This window comes from Bos indicus, chromosome 10, assembly GCF_029378745.1.
Source record: "Bos indicus isolate NIAB-ARS_2022 breed Sahiwal x Tharparkar chromosome 10, NIAB-ARS_B.indTharparkar_mat_pri_1.0, whole genome shotgun sequence".
Taxonomy (NCBI): Eukaryota; Metazoa; Chordata; class Mammalia; order Artiodactyla; family Bovidae; genus Bos; species Bos indicus.
Window position 1 is genome coordinate 65471730 of NC_091769.1, and position 23986 is coordinate 65495715.

At 35.1% G+C, this 23986-nt stretch overlaps 1 protein-coding gene across 6 annotated transcripts in view; it reads right to left on the reverse strand.

The window, feature by feature from the left end:
* Positions 1-1259: 1259 nt before the first annotated feature.
* Positions 1260-23986, reverse strand: part of DDHD1 (DDHD domain containing 1) — a 66128-nt gene continuing 43401 nt past the window's right edge. For 4 of the 6 annotated variants that reach the window (XM_019968917.2, XM_019968913.2, XM_070797613.1 and 1 more), the window contains 7 exons: positions 21739-22001; positions 20000-20075; positions 15570-15719; positions 12656-12908; positions 11461-11652; positions 8824-8907; positions 1260-3878 (listed from right to left, as the gene is read on the reverse strand). In XM_019968917.2, the coding sequence (XP_019824476.2) occupies positions 3697-3878; positions 8824-8907; positions 11461-11652; positions 12656-12908; positions 15570-15719; positions 20000-20075; positions 21739-22001 (1200 nt within the window). In that variant the 3' untranslated portion in view covers positions 1260-3696. The remainder of the gene's footprint in view (positions 3879-8823; positions 8908-11460; positions 11653-12655; positions 12909-15569; positions 15720-19999; positions 20076-21738; positions 22002-23986) is intronic. The other 2 variants (XM_070797614.1, XM_019968916.2) reach the window with 1 other exon arrangement.

Sequence of the window (23986 nt, forward strand, 5' to 3'; positions counted from 1 at the left end):
CAAGTATTTCCTTGGCAACTTCCTTTCCCCTTGACTAATGCAAATGGAGACAGCGTGGGTTGCAAGGTTCTTAGACCCATCCTAGAACTAACAGAGTTAAGAGTTCAGTGGGGATGCTTCCTGCCAAATCTGCTGTATATACAACAAAAGTTTTTCTAGGAAGGTAAGTTATTATAAAACGCCAGGAAACAGTATGTATTGCCCATACCTAGCCATAAAAATACTTAATGCATTTTTTGGTGGCAATCTTAATCAAACCCACACCCCTGCATTGGAAGCATGGAGCCTTAACCGCTGGACCGCCAGGGAAGTCCCTGCATGTGTTTCAAATTCAGTCAGAGGACCAGCAGATTACTGGCAGAGGCCTGAGGCAGAAGTATTCAAGCAGGATGACAAGCAGAATCCGGATAAAATACCTGAGAATAACCACAGAAGTCAACTATCCAACACTCAGACTTGTCTGGTCAAGTTCTAGTTCTTTCTCCAGTGAAGGACTGCTACATCCTCTTTTTAGCTCTGCCTTGATTCTTCTTTAGTATCACATATCTTCCTTAGCCTCATTTCCAAGCTAACAAAAGATTATACAAACAGTTCTAAGATATGCACTCAAATTAGTTTTCTCAATTGTCCGAATGCCCTACTCATTGTGGCTGAGAAGACAGAAATATTAACCACCTTATTAATTAGAAAGGAACTCAATTATTTTTCCTCTACTGTAGGCCTTACAGCGAACTCTCTAGGTTTGGTCTAGTTCTACCTTAAGGGGCTCAAAGTGTCATCACTGGAAGGAGTCATGGAATTGGCTGTGACACTCCACTGATGGTTTCTTTTCCTGTTTACTCTTTAGGGGAAGACAATGCCAGAATAAGATCAGAATACTTCAGCCCCAATGAGGAAACAAAGAAAATGAGATGAATGTTTACATGTCACCATCTGAGACCTTCTAAACAACATGTTCAGTGTGAGAATTCCCAAAGGCTGACAGATGCTACCTATCAGAAGTAAAATAAAAGATTCCTAAGGCTTACTTCTGAAGTATAAATTAGTTACCAGGAAACCGAGAATATTTTGTAATAAGTGCTAATATCTGTAACACTGGATTATAACACAAGTATAATTACTGTCAAAAATAAAGTTATGAACTAACAAAACATCCTCCTTATTCTAAGTATAAATAATTCTTAGGGGCTGAACTGGATTAAAATTGTTTGAATGGTCTGACCAGTACTCAGAAGAATCATCAGAGCAGGTACACAAAGTAGAGAATAAAATTTTAATGTATCAAAAACAGAACTTTTTGGCCAATTTAGTACTTGCAGGAATAAAGTTGCAAAATGTTACTCAGTAACTGACTTAGCTTCTAAATCAAGCTAGAATTACACATACTCTGTATATTACTTGAGTATATACAAGTACATTCCATGATAACATGCAGAGACATGGAAACAAGAAGAGTACTGTGAAATAAAAAATGCCATGTTTATGAAATAATGAATTGAAAACAAAACACCTGTCCAATAATCCAGAATATCTCATTTCGAAAAGGTGGTTTAACTTCCATGTGGCTAAATTGGATTTTTTCCCTAACATGAAAAAATGGAAGCTGATATCTTCCTATAGCTATGGGAGTATACTTTTTCTTTTACTGAATATCAAATTAAAAGGTTTGATAGGTTTTCACTCCCCTCAGGTGAAAGGGGCTCTTAACATTCTAGTGGTTAAGAATGAATCCCTTAAAGCTCTGAGGCATTTGAATGTCTTAAGACCCAAAGGCTCATGTACCTTTAATGAAACAGTATATGAGATGGAAGTTTAATTCTCCTGAAAACTAAATAGAACTATGAAATAAACAGGGTATGAGAATGACCTGAGTTCACTGGAATCTCTAGATTTGAAAGACATTGCTTCAGCTTTGCTAAGATAGCATCAAAAGCCTTTTATAGCAAGAGTTTCTTAGTGAGTCACATATTTGGCCATGAAGCCTTAGGATCTTTTTAAACACTAAGAAGTGCTTTATGTTGTGCAAATTCAATGAAAGGCCAACTAAGTAAAGCCTACAAGTAAGCCAAAGATTCTATATCTTCTAAAGAAGGAAGGTGAGATGTATAACTGACCAACTTTGCTCCTAGTTTGACAATGATTTCTGTGAAGCTAAGATAAGCAAATACAGCACCTTAAGGAGAACCCAGTAGAAGCCTCTCAGAAGTGAGGGTTGGCTGTGGCAGAAATGGCTACTGATTCCTTCTAAGTAACTCCTCCTTTGTGCGTGAGAACCCAAGAATGTATATGACCAGTAGGGTGAAGGACTGGTTTCAGTCATTTCTCCAAATTATGAATGGCAACTTGTTATTATTTGCAAAATAAAAGGTCACGTGTGAATTATAAGTCAATGAACAGCACATAAAAGAATATGGCCTGTCTTCAATCTGAGCTCTCCTGGTTTGCTATGTCATCTAATTCAAGGCACTTTATATATTTTGGTGCCTTAGTGTGTTAACATGTAACATGAGAATAACACTCATTCACTTACCTCAAGGAACTTCTACATAGATTATTTAATCACACAGCACTTTGAGCTCCTCAGATGAAAAGCACTGTGGAAAAAATGACAGCCAAGGAAACTCTTTCGATGCCTCAGAATCCTGAACATTGTGTCTATGTTGCAACTACAATTCCTCAAAACACTTAAAAAATTTGTTAGGGCACTCTATCCCCTTTTTATATGTTAATTGTTTGGCACACAGATGCTTATATACTTAATTAAAATAGTTATACTCCCTACTCCAGAGAAGTTGACTAATTTTCCAATAAAGTTTACTAAATGTACCTATTCTGGAGTATTCTGTGTCAAGTAGAAAACTTCAGTTTTCTTTGAGGTGCATGTGACATCATAAAAAGTTCACTTTCTTTTTCAAAATAATTGAACTAGTGTTATTTGTGTGAAACTACAAGTTTTTAATGGAAAAAATACTGAAATTATGCCACAGTGTCTATATATTCATCTGAAGAGTACAAAGATGGAGTTCTGAGAAAAAAGGGTCTTAACATTATAGAAAATAAATGTGGTTCTTAAATTGTTCAAAGAAATTTAAAAAAAATGTAATGTTTCATACATTGACACAAAGCAATTAGTCAGAGGTAATAAACTATAAATACAGTAGTTCAAATGTTTCTCTCGGCATTAGAGAGTTAAACAAGTTAAATTCAAAACATTTTAAACTTGTTATACTCATGTTTCAAAGAAATTGTGGAAATATAAGTTTTTATACAAATCTAAAACAATGATACCACCTTGTGATCTTTACATAGAATATCCTGGACCTTGATCATTTTAGATTTATAACATACTTTGGTTAATACATTAGGTTCAACCCATTAATATGCCTTTATATTTGGGAGAAATTAGATTGTGATTTATAAACTTGCAGGTTCCCAAATCTTCCTCAATTCCAGGTCCTCCTTGATTCTCTGCAGGGGGTTCTGTCAGACTCATAATTAAAATGATGAAAATTATAAATAACTTCTTTTGAACTGAACATTTGTTTTGCTTTTTTAAATAAAATAAAGTGCTTTCAAATTCAAATATTTCTTGCCCTAAACAAAACTGAAACATACTTAAACCTGAAACTTTCATATCTTGACACACATATTTAACAAGAAAAAATCAGTTTTGGGCCATTAATGTCCTTCAAGGGTTCAGACTGGATCTAAACTGGGTTTCACATTATTATCGTGCTCGTGTTTGTACATGAAGGTTAACAGGAAGAGGGCAACATCCAAGGATGACCAATAGGCAGTATGCGACGTGACAGCTGACCAATAGCGGCTCTCCACAAGGCCTTCTCTGAGTTCAAAGTCAATTCTGTGATCCAGTTCCACTAAAAAGAAGTCAAACAAATGAGTAAGTATCACAGTAAGATTGTTTCTACACAGACTTACTAGATTTGGAGAATAAAAATTTACCAAACAGAAGTGACTCTCCTAATTATTGTTACTATTTTTTAAAAAGTGACTTTCCACTCTCATCTTATGGGAAGAAAACACTCAAGAGCCTCAGTAGCTCAGGATTCTGTCTGGTGAATCCTCTCCTTTGTATGCTCAGGTCAGTATGGAATAATAAAGTAAGAAAACAAAAATCTCACCTGGTACCATACAGTATATTTGGAATAAAGAAACTGGCCTCAAATCCTGGCTTTCCTATTTAAAATTTGTGCCTAACCTGAAAGATACAGCAAATAGTCTTCTTGCAGAATGACGGGTCAGCCTTAGATGCAATAATGTCAGCAGGAGTGCAACAGTGCACGCAAAGGCTCCTTCACAGGTGAGGCTCTTTACGTTAGCTGGCTCAGGGGAACACGTTGGAATAACATCTACTACAGTCCTACGATGCTTTTCTCCCCACTATGCTGAATTCCTCAAAGGGCCACAACATACTCCTCTCCATGCTGTCAGCTGGGCCAAACAGGCACCTGGGACCGCCCGTGCTCAAGAATCCACTGGCGGGGAAGTGAGAGTGGGAGGAGCAGTGGTAGCCCTTGAGAGGAAGGACTTCATTTACAACCGTGCTGTCCTCAAATAGCTCAGTAAGTTCAATTAAGTTGTTTCTAAAACACACAGAAAATCCTTGTAACACGTGAGAAAAATCACCTTACCAAATCCAAGGCTATACCACTGCAATTGGTTAATCTAACAAATCCTTAAGAGATAAAACACTTAGACAAATGATAATTTCATCTTCAGGAATCCCTCAAAAGCTGTCAATAAGCCATACAGTATTTTGAAGGGTCTGTCTTAAAAATAAAAATCACTACCGTTCAGACTCAAAATCTGCTCTTTTGTTCAGCGTGCTAGCAGGTATAAAAAGTAAAAATTGGCAAAAATTAAGGAGGTTGGAGAAAAAGTTGGGTTTTGCTTTGGAAATCGCATAAAGGAAATCATATCATTTTAGAGCATGATTTCATATAAATGTTTAGCTACTGTTTAAACAATACCATTTGGTGATTTAAAAATGCCTTTATAGTTATTTTTCTATTCAATCGTGCTTTTCTGACAAAGAATGTCCATGGATCTTGTCTAAAAATTTTTAGATAAGGTTTATTTACACTCAAATAGTATAAATACCCAGTCAGGTTATAAAGCACTATGAAATATATTGACATAGACCTTTTACAAAACTGCTATTTTTCTCATTTAAATTATAAGCTAGTCCATAAGAAGTCAGAAATAGTTGAAATCCACATGATGAACTGTGGGACAGGAATGTCAATCTTTTATCTTTCGTATTCCATGGGACATTTGTGTTAAAATTTGTAGGTACATTCTGGCACAAGAGACAAGAAGATGAAAAGAAGAAATGAATTCTTAAACACAACTTGACTCCTTGAAGAGGAGTCAAGGTGAAGTCACTTATGAAGAAAAAAAGGAGAAATAAGAGGAAAAACGAAGAGATGGGAAACACACATTAAAATTGGTGAAGCCCATACCATGTTATTTCTAAGAATTCCTTTTAAAGGCCACTGTAGAATGCCTTCCTAGGCCAACAGTCTTAAACAACTGTTATTCTAAAGTTAAAGGGAGATTTTTCCTGTTACAACCAGTGTTACTCGGCTCCACTTTGATTTTATGTCCCTGAAATGTATTCTTATTGTGCTATCACTGTGCAACACTGCCTTTCGTATACTACAAACTCAAATGATGAACTTATTGCCTCATTATGTGTCCCTGTCCTTCTTATCACCTACAGGATTTTTAATAAGTGTCATTAACTAGATTGGCTTACCCCATCCCCTCCCTATTTATCTGTAGGTTGTCCCCATCAAAATGGAAATTTAGGTAACCAGCTTGTACTCGATGAACCTATTTTACAGTCTCTCATCTTCCTTAAAAGGTTTACCCCAGGCAGTCTGGTTTGCAGCTGACACCATATTCGTGTTGGTTTTACAGGTGGGTGGATGGATGGATGTAGGTGGGCCAATGTCTCATCTTTTTCTTTAAGTAGATCACAGAATTCCCAATGGTGTGAGGTCACTACATGGTAGTACTATGCTACATGTGCTGTGAGATGTGCTCTTGGCCAAAGACGGCCCAGATCTACACGGAGTTGCCTTGGACCAGCCTTCTCATTATTATTGTATCAAGAAGGGGTGGCACTAGACAGGTTAGTATGTTCCTAGTTTCTTTCACTGAATTAGGTCAAGAAAAAGGAGAACATAAAATCACTCAATCCTTTTCTCTGGAGTGCCTACGAGTTAATATTCCTATATCTACAAAAAGAGAATTTAAGATTCCTCAAAGTTGAGGAGAGGTAAAAATGAAAAAAAAAAAAATTTGCTGGCTTTTAACAATCATCAATAATTTGCTTTCACTGTTTTAAAACATGGGTTGAAGGAAATGGCAACCCACTCCAGTATTCTTGCCTGGAAAATCCCATGGACAGAGGAACCCGGTAGGCTACAGTCCATGGGAGTCACAAAGAGTCGGACACGACTGAGCGACTTCACTTTCACCTTTTATTTTCTTTTTGGGGGAGTCATGCATATGGGCACATTTCCTTCCTTATTCTCCAAGCAAATGTCTGCCATCTACCCAGGCTGAAGGCAGTTTCCTCAGCACTCTGCCTTCAGTAGAGTGTTCTTTTGTGCACAGGGCTTGTCAAACCTGGAATATGGTGTTAAAAAGTAAAATACATGAAGAGAAAGTAACCATTTTACCAACTGGACAAGTTTCTTCTATTTAAAGGGAGTGTCTTAACTAAGAAAACCTTAGTATCTAGTACTAAGTAGAAAGTACTAGTAAAGGAAACTGGGTTTCCAAATGACTGACAAAAGAATCATTTGCAATATATGCTCAGAGTTCTTGATAAATTATATCTTATTTTTCCTCTGCCTGAGAGCAACCATATATTTTATGTAGTTAGATGTTTGATAGTCAAGGAATATTTATATTTTGTGACTTATCATAGCTCCAAATATATTTAAAAACATTCTCTAAAAATCCTTTATTTTAAAAAAAAATAGCAAAAACTCCATAATGAGCTTTATAATTAGTTGCCATTTTCTGATCTCCAAATTTCCCAACACTAATCTACTCTGAAAGACATTCAGACACCTAACATTTGACAACAGATGGGCTATTTGGGGAAACACAGGCTCATAAGAATACAAAGGAACTTCTGGGGATGGCCAGATCTGCTGGATCCTCTACCATCTGGTTGGAGAAATGTTCCTCAGCATATTCAAAACTACTCCCTTCTACTCATCCTTGGTTCTTCTCAGAACTAACTTCTAGATGTCTGCATAACCTGTGCTTCCCATCTCTGTGTTTTCGCTTGTGCTGTGCTGTTTCTTTTCTCTGCAATGTCTCTTCATCTCTGCTTATTTAAGACCTACTTCCACAAAACCTTTTTTTTTCATTTCTCCAGGTGAAAACATTTTCTCTCCTTAGAATCTCTGTCATGAGGTTCATCACATTCTACCATATATTATATTATTTCTGTAGTTATCCACCTTCCCTACAAGAATATACGCCCTCTAAAATATACTTAAGTTTCCACATAAGCATTTAACATCTTTATGGGCAGCACTGAAATTGGTTCATCCTGGTGCCTCTTCTAGTGACTATCTACTTGCCTCATGGTAAAACTGTTGAATGAATAAAAACAGGAGAAGAGAAAATAGAAGCCATATACATATTACCATCTGAATCAATGTGGTGTAGTTATGACAAGTGGTCTAACTGCTTAGGTAGCTGGGATGGCTTTAAGGGAGTGGATAAAAGGACTACTTGAATGTAGGACAAATAGATTAACGGATTAATTTTCCTTTCTCTAATATTCAAAAAGCACAAGTCAGTTATTTCTTTACAGAAGTGACTATTACATGAGCAGGGACTAGAGACAGCACTTATAAAAATCATTTCTTGAGAGGAGTTCACTGAATTAGATCATCACAAACTGCTGTCACGGGGCTAAAAACCCAAATCAGCTTGTTATGCTGACACCCTGTTTTGGGAGCTATATCTAGTTAAGAATTTTTTTTTTGAAAGAAGAAAAAATGCATGAAAATTAGCAATTATAAACATGGAAATTGCAAAATCAGATACGGTTTGAAAACACAAGGAGAAACTTGTAACTTACTTTTTTGGTTAAAGACAAAATCCATTATTTTTAAAAAAGGAAAGAGAAAGGAGATATAGAAAAAAAGGAATGAGAAGTTAAGATAAAAATAATTTTAAACTGCTAAGATTAATTTTTACTAATACATTTTGAATCTGCTGAAAATCAGGAGATTGAAAATATCTCTTGTAGCCAATAATTTTTTTCAAAGCAAGCCTATACCTCTAAACACCATTAAATATTTGTGTTGAAACCAGGTATCATCTGTGGCATACTAACAGCCCTAGGGATAGTGTTATTAATATCTGAAATAACTAGGAATGATTAAACTCTTTATACTATGAAATCCTTTTATATTTAAATATATTACATGAAAAGAACAGTGAAGCTCTCTGAAGGCTGGAGGGCAACAGAGAAGAAAGAAAATGGCCTAATGCTTTTCTTCTCTCTCTAAAGAGTTCCTTCTTTGGAGAAGCACATAGGAGTATGATATACTTTAGCACACTAAGTAACTAATGAATACTCCGGTTTCAGGACCACTACCATTTAAGATTAGGAAATACAGGAAGAGAATACATTTGAAATAGTCTGTTAATGGTAACATTCAAGCTGCTCTCATAGAAAAACTGAACAAGTTTTCAGTGAGCAGAAGAAATCTAAGTAGACCGTTTTCACAGCGTTCTGAATGCTATTCCTGACATATACCATACCGAGGGTATTATCTTTATTCTGTATTACATTTTCCGGAAAAAGAAGTTGTGGGAGATTAAAGAACGATTCTTGAAGTCTGAAATCTGTGGAAAAAAAAAAACAAAAAAAACACAAGATGCTTTAAAGTGTTGGCTGATGGTTACAAATGGCCTTCAGTGATGCAGTGGCCAAAAGAACAGTACTCCCAAATAAGCTGATTAAACCTAGCAAACAAAAAGAAGTACACAATTAGGTTTCTGTAAAGAGCTCTGTCATGGAAAATGTAAGCATAATTAATTTTGAAATACAATGTCATAATCTGTTAACGTTCAAACATCCCCCAAATTTATAGTTCATTTAAGTTCTAACCTAGAGGCAAAACAGTGCTAAAAGAAACAAATTCTTTACATGATATGTTACAAACACAAGGGGGTACAAGAAAAGAAACAGTAAAACCACCAGAAATAAGCCTATACTTTTCAAAAGAAATGAAAAGCAGCTATATAAGATGCTTCAAATTGATGTCAATGAAGTAGTTTCAATTGACAACACTAACTCTTCAAAGTGAGAAACCCTGATTGATCCCGAATTCAGTCTGTGTTCATCTTACCCTCAAAAAGCAGGAGAATCAAAGTCGGTAGCCTTAGAATGAAGGTTATCGAGAAGAACTGAGGCAATCAATGTGAGCAAGAAGGAAGCCAGAATCACCTAATCACAGTGATCAAATTCCAGAAAGAAGATTTAAGGAAGAACGGTTTTATGATTTGCAAGATACAGCCAAAATAGCAATTATGATTTAAGAAATTTATCTAAACCAGGATTACAGAGAAGAGTATATTACTGAAGCAAGTCAAAGGTAAATCTAGAGGATTTGATTTAAAAGGCTTAATTCTTCTACAGCAGTTGTCCAATGTCAAAAGTTGGACTTTAGATGAAAACACGAAACTAAGAAATCATGTTAGCTCAGTTAGCTGAGTCTATAGTTGGTAGGGAATTTACCATTAGAACCAACAAAGAATTTATATGCAAGAATGACAGAAAACGTATTTTGTTAAAATATTATAACGCAATAAAACTAAGCATTTCTACCTTCACATGTCCTGGAAGAAGAAATAAGTTTCTTCTTTATTATCCTTATCACTTTCAAATTTCTATGTTAAATAGCAAAAACACTAAAAGACAGTTTTTTCCCTCAGATCCTATAGAATTCTGGTATCTTCCTTACCCCTTCTCTGGGGCTCAAATTTGACCCTGCTTTTCTTGTTCCCTTATTCACCCTCATGTTTACTAGCATCATTGCTGTGCATTAACATTACAAGTAATTGTGGCTTTTTACCCGCCATCTTACAAAATTATTTAAAGTTATTTTTCTTCAGAAGTTTATAGTTTTCTTTTGACATCTGTATGTTACAACAAAATTTTATATTTTCACAATCTCATTTCTGTTATTAAGCAATAAATCATAGAGTAACTCATAAAAATATGAATTTTGTACAAATATCAAAACCTAAAATGAATTTTTTAGGCAGTGTTCAAAGGCTTGAAATTATAAAATTTCTAGTATTCAGAGTCAGGCATAGGATTAAGTTTAAAAAATGGAATTGGCCCAAATAGGAATGTCCAACTCAGCAATGGCTAGGATAATTCATTGTGGATTGGGGCTGACTATGGAGAAAGATCCAGCCTCTAGGACTGTCACATCTCAACTTCCTTTTTAATTTTTTATGAACGGCAATGAATGCTGTTCATTTTAAAATTCAGAGCAGCAGACACGGTAAGAAAACAAAGCTAAGCATCTGAAATGAACTGTTTAAACATTTTTAGAGAATGAAAATAAAATTTTCTTCTTGCTATAGTTACGGAAAGGAAGTAACTAGTTTCAGAATCTACATTTCCTTATATAAGTCAATGGAAACTAGGACTCACTGGTTTTACTTTACTGGACATTTATAAATAAGCTTTAAGTTTAGACCCTCAGAAGTAAATATACACTAAGTGTTTTAGTGTTTCACAACTATTTAAGATTTTAGACCTTATAAATCCACTGGAAAAAATTAAATAAAGCATCATTCTATTGCTAAGTCCAGTATAATTACCCATTCTTTCATTCATTTCTTGAGTATCTACTTTACACAAGGTAGTAGGGACAGGATGGGAACCACAGAGTGGATCTAATACAATTAAAGTTTTGAAGGCTTTATAATTAGGTTGATAAAGGGAGCTATGGGATTAGTACCAGGATGGTTTTGGCAGAGCATTTTAAAAACGGTATCAAGAGTAGATACAGCATAGATCTGCAGCAACTAAATGAATTTTTAAAGCTGAGAAGACCATGTTTAAAAATAAAAACAAAAAAACTACTTTTATGGGAGTGCTTACCACAAAGAGATTTGTTTTATCCTTGATGTGTAAGATCTCTGTGCGACAAGGCACTTACTAATGTTCTTAACTTAATTCACCCATGCAGAGAGTAAAACTGCATTTACCTGCGAATTATTCCTGAAAATGTAAGTAAAGAAAAGCACTTTTTTCTTTAAAAGCTAGGGCGTACTTTAGATTACAGAGTGGACTGCTAGTGTTAATATCTTAATGCTCTTTGTCTTCCTCCAGTTTAAAAAGGACACAGTATAAACCTGGAAAGAAGAGTATGAACTAACATGCAGAGTCAAGAAAGCCAGAACTGCTGTGTGGAAGGGTCTGCGTTGCCACGGTGGTCATGGGCGGGGAGGCAACTGGCTTCTTCTCGTCTTCTATGGAGTCCCTTGATGTCTCAGATGGCTGTGATGCAGATGAACGTCCAAATCTTGAGAACAACATTCCTCCAAGTCCCTTTCCAATGCTTGCAGCCCCTGCATTTCACAAAACAGGCCAGTCATTCTGCTGAATTACACCACGTACCAGGCTAAAGAGCACCACCCATAATTACAGTCAGTTGGCAGAGAGACTAAGCCCTAGTCATGTTTTTCCAGGGTGGGAACACAAAAAATTTGCAATTTATATTGTAGGTTTCTAAATAAAAATAGTGTTGAACAGAATGAGAGTTGTACAAACTGCAGGAATATAGCTTACAAAGAAAAAAAGATTCTATTTTATTCAAGTGATCTTTGTTTTTTAAAGTATTTTATAAGATTAAAAATATTAATAAAAAGAACCATGCCATTCATATGGGCATATATTTACTATTGGTATGCCTACTCCGGAAGTGAAGTGGATCTGTTATAAAAAGCTGTGAATAAACAATCTCTATGATGAATATCAATGAATCCAGCAGATAGAGCCTGCTTACAGTGCCATCTTGTGGCATTTTATATTAAGGCAACTTGTAACCAAAAGCAAAGGACAAATTAAGTGGCACACAACTGAGCTCCAGCGCCACACCAAACACTGTGGGTGGAACTGGAGACCACGCAAAGAGAAATTCAATATCCTTGTTGCTCTCAAGGAGGACACGATTTGAGAGACTTTTAGGATACAGATCAGAGAATGGGTTGGCAAGGGCACCCTTAGTACTCAAGCACACCCTCATTTCACAGATGAGGGAGACGAGCATTAAAAACTACGTGACTTCTCCAGATTTCACAGCAAGTGATGGGGCCAAGGTTAAAATGAGGAACTTGATGCCTCCACCTTTTGGGGTGTGTGTGCATCAAGGTTTCTTATATTCTCTAACTACAGGATCTGATCTAACTAGAGAATTTAGGGCTTTTGCCTTCAAATATAAGGAGAGTAGTTAACTCTATACATTAACTCTCAGATGTTTTGTAATATATAGAGTATTTCCAGGTACCTAAAATTTAATGACTATATAAAATTTCTTAAGTTCATTGATGAGGAATACCGAAGAGAAATTACCTAATATGCTTGCTTTGCCTATATTTGTTATAGATTCCCCATAGTGTCGGCGAGACAAGACTGGCGAAGTCACAGGGCTTGGTATTGTTGAGATGCCTTCATTCTCTGAAATTGAGGTAGGATCTTTCGCTGGGTGAAGAAAGCTTGGCTTCATATACTCATAAGGTAGAGGATTGGATGTATTATACCAGTGGATCTGCACAGGTGAAATGTTGCTGTAGTGTTTCAGTATTAATGGTTCTAATCTATAAGCCTTGATGTAAAAAAATTCAAAGAAACAAAACATTAAGGCACAATGCTTAGGTTTCAGTAAACTGTTCATTCTGATTCTACTGTGTGCTCAGAGGACCTTAGGAAATGATTAAAAACCTGACATTCCTAACATGTATTCCTATTTTTTCACTGTTAGTAATATATCCTTAATGATGAGACTACAAAAAAATTAGAGTTAGTCTAGGCTAATAGTGCCCTTTAAATTAGTTTTTCAGTAATATTAGTTGCTCAGTCGTGTCTGACTCTTTGCGACCCCACGGGCTGTAGCCTGCAAGTCTCCTCTGTCCGTGGGATTCTCCAAGCAAGAATATTGGGAGTGGGTTGCCACTCCCTTCTCCAGAGGATCTTCCCAGGGATTGAACCCCGGTCTCCTGCCTGTGGGCATGAGCTACAAGGGAAGACCTTGTAGCTACAGGGAAGTTTGAACTACAGGGAAGACCTTGTTTTTCAGAGGAATATTCATTTTTATTATGTTCTGATAACATCTAGCAATTAGATTATATTAAGTCTCATGAACAAAACTGAAGCAGTAAACAGTAACTTGGAACACAGTAAATAAGCTCAATTTTTAACATCTAAGCTCTCAGTTGACCCTATTTTCAAGCAGATTAATGTAGTACATGAGATGATGATATAAGACCATTTGTCTAAGGTGAAATAGGGACGATATAGCAGAAAAGGCAATGGACTTGGCATATAATTCCCTGCATTCATATTCTGGCCTCTGTCACTTATTAACTATATGACACTCACCAAGTCACAAAGTCTCAGAGCCTCAGTTTCTTAAGCTGTAGAAAAGAAATAATACTTTCTAATTTCTACTACCTCAGAAGGATGTTGGGAAGAATAGATAAGTTTAGAAAAACTGCCTAGCACAGTTCTGACATAACTATTAAAAAAAAAAAAAGCACAGAAAAATTGTAAAATGAATAACAAATAATTTGTAATAATGAGTTTGTAATCCTCCATAATACAGCTGATCCTTAAACAACACAGGAGTGAACTGCATGGGTCCACTTATACGTGTGTGTTTTTTTTCCATAAATAGATATTAAAGCACTACATGGTCTGCAATTGGTTGAATCTGTGGATACGAAACTGTAGATATGGAGAGCTGACTATCAGATTACACACCAATTCTTGACTGAGCACAAGGTTGGTACCCCAACCCCAGAGCTGTTCAAGGGTCAACTGTATAATAAAGTTTAAGATTATACAAAATATAGCTCACAGTTCACCTACAATCTTAAGTTCACTTTCAAGTTATAGGAAAATCAGTAAAATGAATGGATATAACAATACACTTAAGGTCTAATTAAGTGTTTTGCATATGTTTTACTTAATCCTAACAACCTTGAGGTAAATATTATCATCTGCATCATATAGATAAAAAATAGATAGTCTCAGAAGTGACCTGGCCAAGATTGTACAGTCAGTATTTGAATTTAACACTAGATTCCATTTCAGTGAAATTTATTTCTTAAATATAGTAGTTTTGATTTTTTTAACATATGGAAAATTTTCTAAAATTCTAGCGTTCAGTCAATGTTATATTTATTTGGTACTAGCCAAAGATCTTTTGAAAGACTTTAGAGTCATATAAAGCTGTTTTTCAGAAAATAAATGCTATTTAAAATAGTTTGTCTTAAATTTAGTTATATTTAATACTTGTCCCCAATATGATTTAATGAAGAATTTTTCTCATCCAAAAATCTTACTTCACATTAAACTGTTCACCTGGATGCAAGATCCTTATTTACATTAGAAAAATTTATTTTTATTTACAAAAATTTAAATTTATTTACATTAGAAAAATTTACAAACATAACAGAGAATGCAAAAATCCAAAATGTTGTAATTTGGATAAATTTGGATAAAATAAATTCTTTCACTTTTCCATGTTTAATACACAGTATTTAAATAGTCTCAATTTTAAGAGGATCTACTACACACATTTCAATGTTGCAACATGCTTTAGAGAACAAAGTATTTAAAGTGGATTTTTAAATTTTATGGCTACTACATTATTGGAATTACAACTGGTTAAGGTTTGAAAGTTCAGAAGACTCCTGTCCTTTGGATTAACTGGATCCATTAACTGGATAGTACTTTTACATTATGCTTTCATTCTACAAATACAACATAAACAGAACATCTTTAAGGTATTTTACTTTCTAATCCCTAAACCAAAGAAAAATATTTAAAAAATATGAACTTATCAAGCGTAATAGATAAAGCATACCTCAGAGGTACTGCATGTTTGCTTCCAGATCACCGCAATAAAGTGAATCACACAATTTTTTTGGTTTCCCAATGCATATAAAAGTTAAGTTTCCACTATACTTAAAAGTCTGTTAAATATGCCACAACATTATGTCTAAATAGCAAAATATATACCTTAATTAAAAAATAATGCTGTTGGAAAAATGGCATCAATAGACTTACTCAATGCAGGGTTGCCACAAAACTTCTTTGTAAAAAATAAAAAACAAAACTGCATTATCTGTCAAGTGCAATAAAATAAGAGATGTCTGTAAATGAATACTTTCTCATCAATTCAGCAGTACCTTGCAAGATTTCTTACAGATTCTCTTAGGAAAAATTTAATATTGAGACACAGATATCCATATTTACAACTCACCACTGGATCTGTTGGATGGAAAATGTTTAGTAATCGGTTACAAATCTCTCTGGGCAAAATATGGTCTTGACTTCCAGTGTTTCCTGGGCGGATGCCACGCAGTGCCAAAAAAACTGCTAGTGGGGATCCCATACAGAAGAAATTTTCAACCTACAATGATAAAGTCACCCTAAATTTAAAAAATGGTGAACTGTTTTTCAAAGAATTTGGACATAATGTAATATATGGTAAAATACAAATAATAAAATTATTTCCAAAATATGTAATTTTAAATGAGTTGTGTCTAGATTGTATTTGTATTACTTGTTAAATATATAACCACCATTAATTATTTTAAACTATCCAGGAGCAGCTTTAGTACCTTTAAATGTAATAGAAAATGAAGAATGAGAATAAGGAGAAGGAAGACTTATTAAGCTACTATTTTGTGTAAAGTAATATTAGGTATTCTGAAACATATATAGACCAATAAGGCTGAGCTTCTACACCCAAGAGTTTATAATCCTGCAGAGGAGACAGAGTAAAATAGTGCATAAGAGAGGGAAAGTGTGCTACAGGTGAGTAGATAAAGGATGTGCACTGGCCATAAGAGATGAAGAGGATTTCCAAAGTTGGGGTTGGGATACACTGGGGCTGGAAAGATATTCCATACTGATAGAACCACATGACCTAAAGCAGAGGCGGAAAAGAACTTGGCTTAATTTAGAGGAGAGAAACAATCTGATATGGTTGAAGACTGGCTATGGGGAAAATGTAACTGGAATGAGAAATGTACAGAACCTTGACTATTTGACTAAGAAAACAGGGCATAATTTATTTTACAGGTAGTGAAAGACAACAGGATTTGACCCACATTTTAGGAGGTGAGTAAATCTGGTAGTAGCTTGTGAATGAACTGGAAAATTAAGTAAACCACGTTTTTGTTCATAATTAGTTTGAGGTATCTGTAACGTACCTAACAGGTAACTGAGAATTTAGGACAGGAGATATAGAATTGAATATGTCATCATCTAAGTCTATGTGTCACCATTATAGAAGTGATATATAACATTGAGAGAATGGATAAAACTGCTTAGGAATCACATAGAATAAAGTGGCTTTAGATAGAACTACAAGGAACATCTGCATCTGATGAGTAGGTAAAACTACAGAAGAGAGGGTTAAAGAAGAAAGAGAACCAGGATAATGCAGCAGCATGGAAGTCAAGGGAGGAGAGGGCTTCAAGAAAAACAGGGTAGTCATGAGTACTGGATTACATACAGAACATGATAGCTTTCCCTCCTAAACCCACTTTACCTCTCTATGTTCCATATCTTGATTCAAGATATCACAAATTCATTCCTCCCTCTTATCTCCAACATCTAAGAAGTCATTCCAACAGATTCTAACATTTCACTTCATCACTTCTCCTCTGGACTATACTGTAACAGTGTCCCTGCCCCCAATCTTACATATCTTTAATCTCTTCCCATGCCCTTGGAGATTTTTTTTCCAAGTGAGAAAGTATATATGAATGAATATATATTTTGAAATGGTAGCTTAAAGCTAAATAAAGTTTAAGAAATTTTTGTTTTTAAAGAATGGAGTAACTTAAAGATGTTTGAAGGCTGAAGAACTGTATTAAGAAAAATAAAAAATATAAGAAAAAGCATCTGGAATAACAGTGACAGGGATGAAAGCATCAATTCTGAAAGGATTACTCTCATTACTTCTTCTATAAAGTGAGAAAAGAATAAAAGATAAAGATACAAAAATAGTTAAGATAGAAGAGAAAGCTCTGTAAATCCTTTCTGCTTGATATACACATGCATGTGTGCATGCACACGTACACCCTGGCAAAATGGTTTCTACACTGGTCAGGCACTTCATAAGTGTTTGTTAACTTGCTAAACCCATGGATTAAACAACTTTTCTTTGTTTATGATTGATTTGCAGTTTGGTTGACAAACACAAAGGAATTCCTTATCTCTCCAGTAAGAGTAATGACTGCTTTAGTGTTATCTACAGCTGTCAAAAGAATTTTGTGGGTGAAGAAAAAATACTTTAGACATTTAGTCTAAGTACTCTGTATAGAGATCAATGAACAGAGGAATTCAGAGATATTAAGTAATCTGGCTAATATTACATAACTAGTTAGTGGCAAAGCCTCATGATCACAATCGAAGTCTTTCACTCTCCAGATCAATGTTTGTTGATACTTTTTTTACTCTTTTTAAAGTTCAGTGGTCACATGTGACAAATCTAATATTTTATTCTGAAAGTAAAGCCATCTGCCAGTCAACAGGCATATAAGACTTCTGTTTCTTTTAGAACTCTGAAGTTCTAAATAAATTTGCCAATGTATTACATATTCCTTTTTGAGCATGCATGCTAAGTCATTTGTGTCCGACTCTTTGCAACCCCATGGACTGTAGCCTGCCAGGCTCTCCTGTCCATGGGATTCTCCAGGCATGAATACTGGAGTGGGTGACCATTTCGTTCTCCAGGGGATTTTCCCGACCCAGAGATCAAACCAGCATCTCTTACGTCTCCTGCTTTGGCAGATGGGTTCTTTACCGCTAGTGCCACCTGGGAATTTTAAATTTCAGTTATCTATATATTTTTCTCTATAAGTAATTACATAAGTAAAAATTCATATTATTAGAAAGATATACCAACTATAGGGTGTCGACTTAAAAAAACACGCAACAGGAAAGTTGTGAGTTAGGTTTTATTTGGGGCAATATGAGGACCGCATCCTGGGAGACAGCACCTGAGGCAGCTCTGAGAAACTGTTCCAAAGGTGCAGGGGGGAAGGTCAGTATACATGTGATTTTGGTGAAGGAGGAATACATGCAATCAAGCACATATTTTCCCAGAAGGTTTCTGCTAGTCACGAGCAACAGTCATCACTATGAATGATTTTAGTGCTTTTAAAGACATGAGGAGATACAAGAATTGTGCTCATAAAATTGGCTCTGGAAAATACCTGCCTGCCAGTCTTCCCAACCACCCCCCAAATCCCTCCCGCCCCCCGCCCTGAGTACAGAATGCCTCATTTCTGCTCTTCACCCTGAACTCCTTTCAGGGGGCTGCTGAAGGTTAGCAGCTGCAGCAGCACATGATTTAATCCTTATGGAGGTAGATGGCAAGTCCCAATTTGTGGTTGACAAGGGCATAAATTCTAGTAAGGTGATAATTGAATTTTGAGATTCTAATATACTTAGTGGATAATACTCAACAAAACCCAGGACATGAAATAGAAGAGTTTATTTTTCCTATCAGAGCAATTCTACATATTTAACATTGATCATATATAATAATGGTGGTAGATATGGAACTCAAATTCCAGGTGGGGGTGACTCCAAAGACCATGCTCTTATGGGTTTTGAATGTATCTTATAACTTTTTTATACGGCTTATAAATGTTTAAGTTAAAAAAAAAACTTTATAAGTCAGAGAAATAGATTGAATAAGTATGTCTGCATCATTCTAGCATGTAACACGTATGTTAAGTTCCTATGATAAAACAAACAGGTATCAAGAAGAGATAACACAGTACACTAGACATGGGCATATATTCAACTGGAAATGAGTATTAGGAGACTTATGTCATGCTCCATTTAACACTGCAAATAAGCTGTTATTCAGCTATAAGCTGTGTCCTTTCCAATAGGCCAATGTCAATGTCTCTCTGCTACTTTTTATTCTTTAAACCACTGCTAAGACAGATCTATTCTGATGCTCAAAAACCATGAAAAGCTTTCCACTATCCCATCAAATCTAGGTTCTCTTCCTACTTTCCCACAGCCCCCATGCCCTGCATCTTGTATCTTCTAGCTGAACTGGCTTGCTCACCTTGCTCCAAACTAACTGCATTACATGCACATCTTGTGCTTCTGTCACACACTTCAGCTGACACGCCAGCTTTCCATCTGTGGAATCATCACTGATATACTTCCAGGTATTTTCCTTACCATATACAACTAGTTGGTCACAAACGTTTAATTTTAAATACTAGATATTTCCCAGATCTGTCTCTATTTTTGGACATACTATGGGTTATATCCCTCCACACCTTGGTTTATGCTGTTTCTTTTAAGAACAGAGCATTTCTTCTTTCCTCTACTTGGCAATATCCAATTTACAGAGATTAAGTACAAATGTCATTCATTTATAAACCTTTATAGGCAAAATTAAACCTCCTTCTTGTGCCTATATATTATTCTATATAATAACCCCAGTAATGCTGTGTTATGTATTTTGAGCCTTGTCCATTCTTTTCTTAGTAGAATCTAGAAACCAGCAGGGTCCAACACACTGTAAGGGTTCAAAAAAAGACTCATTTCAAAGAATAATTAGGATTTCATTTGATCCCTAATGTCATGCTTCAAATGATGCTTGACAAAAAATTGAGATGAACAATGAAAATCTGATCTGTCTTTCCTTACCTTAAATTTTAAGGCAGGTGTTTGTGTCATAGATGATGCTTTCAATCCATGTAGCCGTTCTTCAATTTCTCGTAGCCTAGGGAGGAGTATGAGATTACGTACACATTCATATTCATGATTTCGTAAGTATTAAATGCTCACTAGTCTACTAAACATAAAGAAATCATCCAATTCCTCAAATTAATCCTTGACAGTATTTAATAAATGAACTTGCTGTAGTACAGAAAGTCTATACAAGTTTACAAAATAATTAGTAAAAGTACCCCATTCTTCCAATACATGCTGTTAATAGGTTTTGGAGGGGGGAATCTTTAGTAAAATGTGAGGCACATACAAGCATATACACACTTTAAAAAAACCACACCAAATGTTCATACCACACCCTTTTCTATGGCTTTCCTTTTTCTACAGTTAATAATGAATCTTAGCAATCTTTTCACTTCATTGCCTCCTAACCTACTTCAGTCTTTATAACAACTTTAATTGCCCATATCATATAGATAAACCCAGTTTAGCCTTTCTCTGTTGATGAACACAGGTTATTTCAACTTTTTCCTAATACAATGCTCTGTATGTACTTACATTTAATAAACAGTGGAACAAATTTAAGAAGGTTCAGTTCATTTTCTAAACCTTTTAAAAACATTTTACTTGAATTTGTCTAAAATACAGCGTTACAAAAACAAAAAACAAACAAAAAATACAGTGCTAAAGTTTGCAACATGACATTTTCTTTCACAACTATTAGCTACTTTGATACTATAAAAGTTATGTGTTTTCCCTATGGTACTTATTAATAAAATTCTAATGAAATCCTTAGACAATTTCTATATGACGAAAATAAATTCAATTCTTCCTGAGTAAAAGTTTAACTTAACTAAATTGGCTGTTTTATATAATGCTATCAAAATGAGTGATGTTTCACAGATCTCTTAGAGTCAGTTGAATGACCATCAAAAGAACAAGAGCATGTAATTAGAGATGTAGATAGGAATGTAGCAAAGAATTAAAAGACAGTATCAGGCATATTCTAGGATTAACAGAATCAGGGGCTTATTAACTTAATGGATACTTATAATCTCGAGTGCATCTGATACAATAGTATATATATTTACTATTTTTTAAAGAAAATATTCTAACACATTAACAGTTCTCACATGAGATTATGCATGATTTTTATACTCTTCTTTCTACCTGATTTATGTTTTATATTTTGTTCAATTAACCTATCTACCTGATTTATGTTTTATATTTTGTTCAATTAACCTATCTACCAGTTGTATCAGAAGAAAAAAATAGATAATGCATCCAACTAAAAAAGATAGTATCAGAAAGGATGTAAATGATTAAATAATTATAAAATCTGTCTAAAATATATTTGCCAAGAAAAAAGGGCTTTAAAATTATTTTCAGAATACTAATAAGGTGGAGGCCCATCAGATTCTACACAGTGACTCAGCATGGAATAAGTTTTAGATTTCATTTCTAATTAACTGTGAAGAAAAAAAGAGAAGCAAAAAGAGGAAGATGGTAATTTTATGCTACAGAAAACACATGTAATTAGTATCAAAATTAATAGTCTCTTGCTTGATTAGGCATATTATTCAACAATCTTTGAATATTCTATTCTGTACCCTAAACAATGTATTTTTTCTTTATTATGAAAAATCTGAAGTTTTCTACTAAGAAGTCCAGTGATTCCATGAAGACATTTTAATTTCTTTTAAGAGATTTTTTACCGTCGTTTTGTTATATAGAGTTCATCAAGAAGATGACGTTCTTCGTAGCTCATCCATCGTTCATCAGGCAACTCTTCTTCCTTCTGCAGCAACTGTTCATAGAGTCGAACTGGATTCCAGCCAGTCATTATGTCATAAGTGATCACACATCCCAAGGAATGTGACACTATTGAGACTTTACCCCCTTTTTCCTCAAAGTTTGGATTCCGGGAACAGAAAAGGGAATATAATCGATTGAGCTCTTGCTGAAGGCCTTTAACTAGCTGTTTGAAATCAGAAAATATCAAATTAGAATAATCACTTCTATAAAGGTTACTTCTAAACTCAAATATGCTAAGAAAGAAAAATCTATTACTAGCCAGATATATCTAGGTTATTAAAATTACCTCAGCTGCTTCAGAACCCTACAGGAAATGATGTAAGGTAAAAGTGAGTCACTCAGTCATGTCAGACTCTTTGCAACCCCATGGACTATACAGTCCATGGAATTCTCCAGGCCGGAATACTGGAGTGGGTAGCCTTTCCCTTCTCCAGAGGATCTTCCCAATGTAAAGATGTACATAATATTATAATCCATAGCAACACTAAAGAACAAAGACAGATGTTACCCACAAAGATTCTTTCAGTCCTTAAACCAACTACTTAAGCCAACAGTTTCATGCGTTAAAAAAATAAGTTCCATGTAGATTCTAGTAAGATTTCCAAAAAGCCTCTGGATATTTTTTCTTCATTGTAACGGAGTTATATGTTATTCTAAAGTCTTGTACCTTGTACTTTTTAAGCCGCAGTAAATTTAGGAAAAGAATATCTGAGTTTATGATAACAGGGTTACTAAAATATTATAAATGCAACATATTATATACATTATTACTTTCTGCATTTAGATAACAGTAATGTAATGAAAAGTCACTGTATAACTAAGGAAAATGGTTACGTTGATGTACTTGATATCCCAAAATTCCCATCACATTGGTAATAAAAAGTATTTTAAAATACTTTAAAAAAGTTCTATTTTAAGCAAGTAGGAATTTTTTAAGGTTTAGAAGTTAATAATGTGGGAAGTATCTTAGCCATTTTTATTTATAAAACTGCTTTCTTTGGAAATTTAGCTTTAATAAATATTACTGAAGTATTCTATGAAGTGAGAAGAACAAGGTTCTTTTGTTACTCAAATTCATTCATACAGGGCCCTGACCTGATTTTTAAGGTAGTCCTCTCCTCTTCCTATCACTGCTTACTACTATTTGGTTATAAACTTCCTGATACTCAACTTCTCATTTCAGTTCTTTTTAATATGTCAGCTGTTATTCAGACATACAAACGTTAATTACTAATTGCTTCCATATCTTGTTATTTTGTTTCAAGAGACAAGTTGCCTCCATTTGGTTCATTGAACATTCTTTAGCAGAATCAAACTGGAAATTATTTGCGCATTCATGCTTGGCTGGGTTGGCAGTGACATGAATGAAGGTGCAATGTTCTGGTTGCTAACCTCACAGACCTCTACTGTACAATACTGAGGTCCTTGTTAAAGCTACTGAAACCATGTACATGGTCTGGAGGGCTTGTTAAATATAGATTGCTAGGTTCCATCCTAGAGTTTCAGATTCAGCAGTTCTGGGGATCACACATTAGTGGTAAATGCCTATAAAAATATCCCATGACATGGGCTGTAGGTAATTCTAGTCAACAGAATTTAAAAAGTAGGCAGTATGATGTGAAATTACATGCTTTGTTCAAAGGGAGCTATAATGTAATGCTTTGGACTTGGCTTTGATAAGAATATGAACCAACCCTTAAAACTTTGTAATTTTCTTAATTGATAATCTACATGAAGGGAGGTACTGAAAAAGCTAATTTTTTAATAAAATACATTTCTTTAAAAGCAACATTTGTTGATAGTGTTTACTTTTGAAGGGCTCGATTTTAAAACTCCTACCATGAAGTCTGCTGCTGCTGCTGCTAAGTCGCTTCAGTTGTGTCCGACTCTGTGCGACCCCATAGACTGCAGCCCACCAGGCTCCCCCATCCCTGGGATTCTCCAGGCGAGAACACTGGAGTGGGTTGCCACTTCCTTCTCCAATGCATGATAGTGAAAAAATAAAGTGAAGTCGCTCAGTCATGTCTGACTCCTAGCGACCCCATGGACTGCAGCCCACCAGGCCCCTCCGTCCATGGGATTTTCCAGGCATGAGAACTAGAAACACTAAAAGATAAATACCTAGGTACTTTGGCAAAAGATAACCCA